Raw genomic sequence first — 6342 nt, forward strand, 5'->3', positions numbered from 1 at the left:
CTTAATTTTTAGATTGTCCAAACTGTTTTAAATATAACGAGGCTAGTGCAAGAGCTCATAATAAATGCTTTTGTTAATTTCCTTACATAACAAACAATACAGTACGTACCAATAGCTACCAAATTGTGATGTCACTGATGTAAAATCAGCAGTGGCAGCACAGACAATGAATACTGCATAGACTTTGTGCGGCCTTTGTGAGTTCTGTCACAACTGTCAAACCAAGTTTAAAATCACCATGAAAAGACATAATATGCAGTCATCACCACAACACACAGTGGGGCTAATGAGAGATTGCTTTGAGTGTAGACTGTGGATTTAAATTTAACAGTGATGTATATTTTGGCAGGATTACTTTAAAGGGCCAAATTAAGATGTCAAGATAGAGAAAAAACAAGAGTCCCTTCACAACACAGCTTGTACCTCACACAGTGTTACAACCTTGACAGTATTTTCTTTGAAGTATAATGTAATAAGTTTGTTGTGATGGGTTGGAGAATTTGTATTTAGCCTAATACCAACCTACCATCTAAATAAACCCAACGAAACTGGTCACAAATAGACTAAAGCAGACCACCGTGACTAATATATGACCTGTTTAATTCTCACTTTTAGGTGGTGTTTTCAGTGATGTTACAAACCTGTACTTGACTCACACTGAAACAGAATCAAAACATGTTTCCATATTATATTAAAATGTCTCTTAAACTCACAGCGACAGTTGGGTCAAGATTATCCTCAATGCATGACGTGTCACACCGAGGACCTCGTCACTTGACTTATTGTCCTGTAAATACACATTGTGTTGGTGTTAATGGTGTCTCTGAATAAAGAATCTAATGCTCATAAATCTACAGCTGTTTTGTGTAGAGGTGCATTAAAAACACGGGGCAATGTGTGGGTTAGCATTTATCAGAGCGAGTCAGAGACTTCTTATGTGTTTAATGTTTATTTTGGGTTACACTGCACCAGCTTTGAGATTTGCTTGTCCTACTCCCGCCGCAGGGCTGTGAGAGAGCATCTTCAGCAACGAAAACATTTTGTTTTTCAGCCCAAAGAATGACAGCCCTTCAATGATTTGCAATATCATTTAAAAAGAAAACTTTTCCCTTTTAAAAATGTAACATTTTGGTTTCTGACAACTATTCTTGATTAAAAACAAATTGCAAAGACAAAATCGACACCAAGGGAGCTTTTTGATAATCATATTAGATTTAACTGAAGGTCTAAATTTACAACACAAAGCTGCAATCTGTTTACCGAGGAAAGGAAGATTACTCATGCAAAAAAGCTCAGAAAAAAGGGGTGTAGCTTAAAATATCAGCTCCTGCTCCTCTAAACTAACACAGTGAGTTTAGTAACATCATATAGTTTTCTGTTTAAAACATGTCATTATAAAAAATAATTTAAATTCAGCAAGCGCAACCAATATCTGATTTGGTCCTTCAGGATCATATTATAGCACTTAATACAAGGGCTCACCACATATTGAAAAACGTATTTGATGTTTTGTCCTGAAGTAAAGCTTTAAATTACTTCTTTATAAAGTTCTTGTGAGAGAACAGGTTGTTCCCAATCCCATACACATACGGACTCATGGATGTGTAGGAAGTTGAGATAAAGAACTCAATTTCAGCCCAAAAAGGAAAGTCAGTGGGGTCGGAGGTCAGCTGAAAGAGCAGGTAGATAGTCCAGTCTACCTGGAACAATGCCATGGCTGCCAGCACACCTACGGTGCTTCGCTGAATCCTTAGACCTTTACTCTTTCTGCCAAACTGTCCTGTCCCACTCACACTCACAACACTTGTCATTGTCTTCCTCTGGCTCAGCAGCACTGCGATGATGAGGCAGCCGCTGACTGTGACGATGATCAGGGGCAAGAAGTTGCAGACCAGGATGAACAGGTATTTGTAAACGCAGTTGAGTGTAGGATAATAATCTTCTCTACACAGAAAGAAGTCCGGGGAGCAGTCACTGTTGTTCACTGTGATGTTTTCCGCAAGGTGTTGCAGGTTGATGACAAAAGTGGGGATGCTCAGGAGGGCGGACAGCATTACACAAACCCCACTGACCAGCCAGGCTGACCTGATGCTGTCCAGGAAGATTGGTAGGTTGCCCCTTTTGTTGGCATCTCTCAGTTTCTGGCAGCGAAATATGCTTATTAGGACAGTGAAGAGGATGCTGCTAATTTCACCAAACACAGTCAGGAGCTTGAGTGAGCGACATGACCAAGTGCTGACAGTGGAAGGCTGGTTGATGATAATGTCAAAGATATTCACAATGACAATCTCCTCTAAGTTGGCTGCAGCCAGTCCTAGGAGGAACAACTCAAATGATTTAAGTCGGGAGAACTTAGTCTGAAAAATAGAGAGGATTAGAAATACATTACCAACAAGCCCAATGCAAGAAATGCAGATTCTTAAGCCCATGAATTTGACAGAAGAACTGATCATTATTGAAGGTATAAGCTGTTTGACACCAAATATGTGTCCTTTCCACAGAAGCAGACAGATGTATGGTTTGCCAGCATGGAGCTATCCCCCTTCCCACTTTTCCGCATCAATGACCACACACCCTTGTTATCAAGTCCTCAAAGGTGGCAAGAATTGAGATCTAGTGACTCCGTGACTGGCTGTGCTCGTTATAAACAAAGGAAAACAAGAGGAGGCTGGAAACATGGAGGTCTGGGAGTCGTTAAAGTTTTACCTCTGAGCTTTTCAAAGCTTCATCATGAGACCAGCAGTGTGTCGGGTTTTGAAGCAGTTAAGTGTTTTTCCACCGGCCCGACATCTTCAAATGCAATTCCTGCAAGGGCAAATTTATACTCTTTGACACCTGTTCTCCACCTCATTTAAAAAAAATCATTTTCTGAATCAATTATATTTTGAATTACATCACACTACTGCTCATATCAAAAAATTACCTAATGACATTGTTCTTAACATCTCCACTATAACACAATTGTAAGTAGCAAATGCTCTGTTTCTCAACCCATTAAACATGGATAACATGAATAATTGAGATACTGAGAGAGAAGTAAAAATGGTTTTACCTTGAGAAACGTACATACTTAACCTCATATACTGGTGCGTGTGTGTCTGTGTGTAAAACAATCATTTACTGGTATTTATATTGACATTTTGTATTGTTCAGAGAGGAAATGTTTGCAATTGAGGCTAACACTTTTATAGAGTACACAGTTGTCAGTTGTGTGTCTAAACACTTACTGGTACGAACTTCCTTTTTTCCGAGTAAAAGAATGACTGTACAATTGAGTGTGAGAATATAAGAACTGCTCAGTACTGAGAACTGACATCCAAGTGTGGTCACTCAGGCAAACCAATATGATTAGATTTGGATGAGGCTACCTTAAAGTTTAAATTTAGATAATTGAAATATCAGCACCAAATATGTTTCCGGCTATGTTTAATATCTTTTGCCTGTGTGTGTGTTTTAGTGTGGTGGACAAGCAGAGAGAAAAGCCTAACTGGGACAGAGTCTCCTGGACCCTGTTGTTGACAGAGGACAAGTTCATGTTCCAGCTTGTCTCTTTCCCTCTTTCAGTGTGCTGTCTCGTTAGCAGACCTTCTCTCCAAGCCCTGCATCCTGATTCAGCTTAATTGTGAATCCCACAGTGTGTGGACTGTGTACTGTATGTGCACGTGTGTGTGTGTGTGTGTGTGTGTGTGTGTGTGTGTGTGTGTGTGTGTGTGTGTGTGTGTGTGTGTGTGTGTGTGTGTGTGTGTGTGTGTGTGTGTGTGTGTGTTAGTGTGTGTGTGTGTCTGTGTGTGTGTAATTAAGGATAAGCTCTACACTGGCAGTAAATGGGTAAACTAGTGTTGCGTAATGAGCCTGGCCAGCTTCGGAAGTTGTAGTCCTTTTTCACCGTCCAATAATAATCAATCAGGGACCTGATCAAATGGCATTTACTAGTCATCCTTATAAGCTGCCACATACTTTAGTTAACTGGTTTCTCTTGATCTTTTTGGATGCTACAGGGTATTCATTTTTGTGGTTTCAGTCAAATACAGAGAAATGTAGTGGGGTTTTCCAAAGAACACAATCTGTTGTCTTCCTTATTTGGTATACACACTCACTAGACCGTGTTTTCTGTAAAACCTCAACTATATCCCACCTTTGTAGACTGACAAAACACAGATTTTTGCTTAGGGTTAGGACTTGGATAGATAATAATCAAGGTGGTAGCTAAAAAAAACCCCATCATCTTAAAAGCATTAATTTATTCAGAGTCTAATTACTTCAAGGCCACACACTCTTATGGTGCACCCACATAGGCGTTTTCACTTATTGTCTGATTGGACCTTTTCGAAGGCCTGTGTGGGTGTGTACAGACTGTGCACTGTTGACATTTCTCCGATCCTCCTGTTAGTTTTGCAGCATCTGTTAGTGTGGAAGAGTTACACCTCAATAACTGGTTCCTGCAGTTTAGTGACCTCATGTAATTTCTGCATAATAGCTCTGCCCAACTTCCATCTAAACAATGAGCCAGCGCATGTGAAAACTGGAAAACAAACTACTGCAGTCCAAGCTACATTCAAATAATGCTGTATGTGTGCTGTAATTTAACATAAAATTGACTGAAAGCAGGGTCAGTGAAACTGTTAAAAAGGGCTTTGTGACTCTCCCACTGTATTCTTTTCTCCGTGTCTCCTTTGACCTAAACATGAATAATGACCACTTTACTGGACACCACACAGAGTCATACATGCTACATTCTGTTAGAGGGGAGTACTTCCTGCATAAAGAATTACATTCCTTCTTAACAATATTTATGCTTCAGATGCGGCTGGATGATGCAGTACTCAAATCTGTTTGGATTCACAACTTGTATGTTTTATCACTAGTGATATGAATATTATATGAATTATTATGGATATTCGCCACTGTGGACTTTTTAATGTTATTCTGTGTGATGTTTAAACCTCAAGGAAAAATCTAACAGATGCCGGCTGTCATGACTACATTTGTTTGTTTTTGTATTTTTGTATTTGTAGTGAGTTACATAGTGAAAGGACATGTTAAGCATCGTTAGTATCTAATAAAATGGATTTTCCACAAAAGGCATTGTGACATATCACAGTAGGAAAAGCAGGTGCACCTAATACCATTGATTATAGCTCAATTCTGTTTAGCTGCTTCAGTTTTAGGGTCCTGCCATTGTCGACTTACTGTCACATTGTCATGAATTACAGGAGACACTTGAATTGAACAGAGCCATTATTAATATCATTAGTAAAACCTCTGCTTTTCCTACTACAACAAGTCAAATGTCTTCTGTTGTGTAATGAGATTAAATATTATTGTGCATGTTTGATACACCTCAGTTGTGATTTTTTTGTTTAGTTCTTACATGCATTATTCACAGTGGATAGTGAGACTTGGACTTAGCCTCCCAAGGACTAACTTAACATAGACATGACCTTGGGGATTTGGACTCAATTTTAAAAGATCAGGATTTAGTATTGAAATTGGACTTCTGTGTTAATATGCAGGCGTTGCTGCAGTCAGAATGCATCACTTGTCAATCACTTTGTTAAGCTTACTGTTAAAAAATGATTCTCCTTGGTGGAAGAATTTTATTTAATTACTAGTTAATCAAAATTAAATGCGTTTGACACTTGTGGTGAACTTTTAGCAGTACAGAGATTACTTGCCTCTGGAGTTAATTAAGGGTGTGAAATAAAGCTTATAAGTGAGACAGATAATGTGCGTTTGATTTGGAAATCCCACGACTAGCAGTTTGAACAGTAAAGCATCCTGTCTCGCATTAATGGTTTAAGGCCGCTACTATTTCACCAATCAAAAGCTATTTTTCCACAGCAAGAGACTATACCTTTTGTTGCCAATGCGAAATTCTTTGACTTTGTTCAAAAAAGAAATCCAATTTAGTCAAGGCGTGTTTTGTCAGCGCTATTTTGGGAACAGTAGACCTTGAGAAAACTTGCTCTGAAAAGCAGAGTGTTCTTTCAAAGTCTCACAGGAAGCACTGAGGTGCACTGTGGTTACAGTAACACCACTTTTCAATTGGCCAACCTGAGTTCATGCACCCACATTACAAAAAACATCTAAAATCGCTGTGTCTCTTCCATCTGAAGGACTTTGAAGCTCGGCTCTGATTGCAGAAGGGCAAAGTTAATTTTCCATGGGGGTCAAAGCAGACAAAGAAGACATCACATTATGAGAATACCATCCACTGACAAAGAAGCAGGGCTGGATTAACATGTTATGTCTCAGGGCAAAAGTGTGTTGTTGGGCCCCTAGTGCCCCCCCTACGCCCATGCATGCATGCTGTGCTTCATTTTATGCATATGATGGAAACCT

General features: G+C 39.3%; 1 protein-coding gene across 1 annotated transcript; it reads right to left on the reverse strand.

Annotated features, from left to right (window-relative positions):
• Window positions 1–1532: 1532 nt before the first annotated feature.
• LOC133998052 (uncharacterized) lies at window positions 1533–2429 on the reverse strand. The gene has a single exon (XM_062437793.1). The coding sequence runs from the start codon at window positions 2427–2429 to the stop codon at window positions 1533–1535; it is 897 nt and encodes a 298-aa protein (XP_062293777.1).
• Window positions 2430–6342: the final 3913 nt, after the last annotated feature.

The sequence above is a fragment of the Scomber scombrus genome, chromosome 17, assembly GCF_963691925.1.
Source record: "Scomber scombrus chromosome 17, fScoSco1.1, whole genome shotgun sequence".
Classification (NCBI taxonomy): Eukaryota; Metazoa; Chordata; class Actinopteri; order Scombriformes; family Scombridae; genus Scomber; species Scomber scombrus.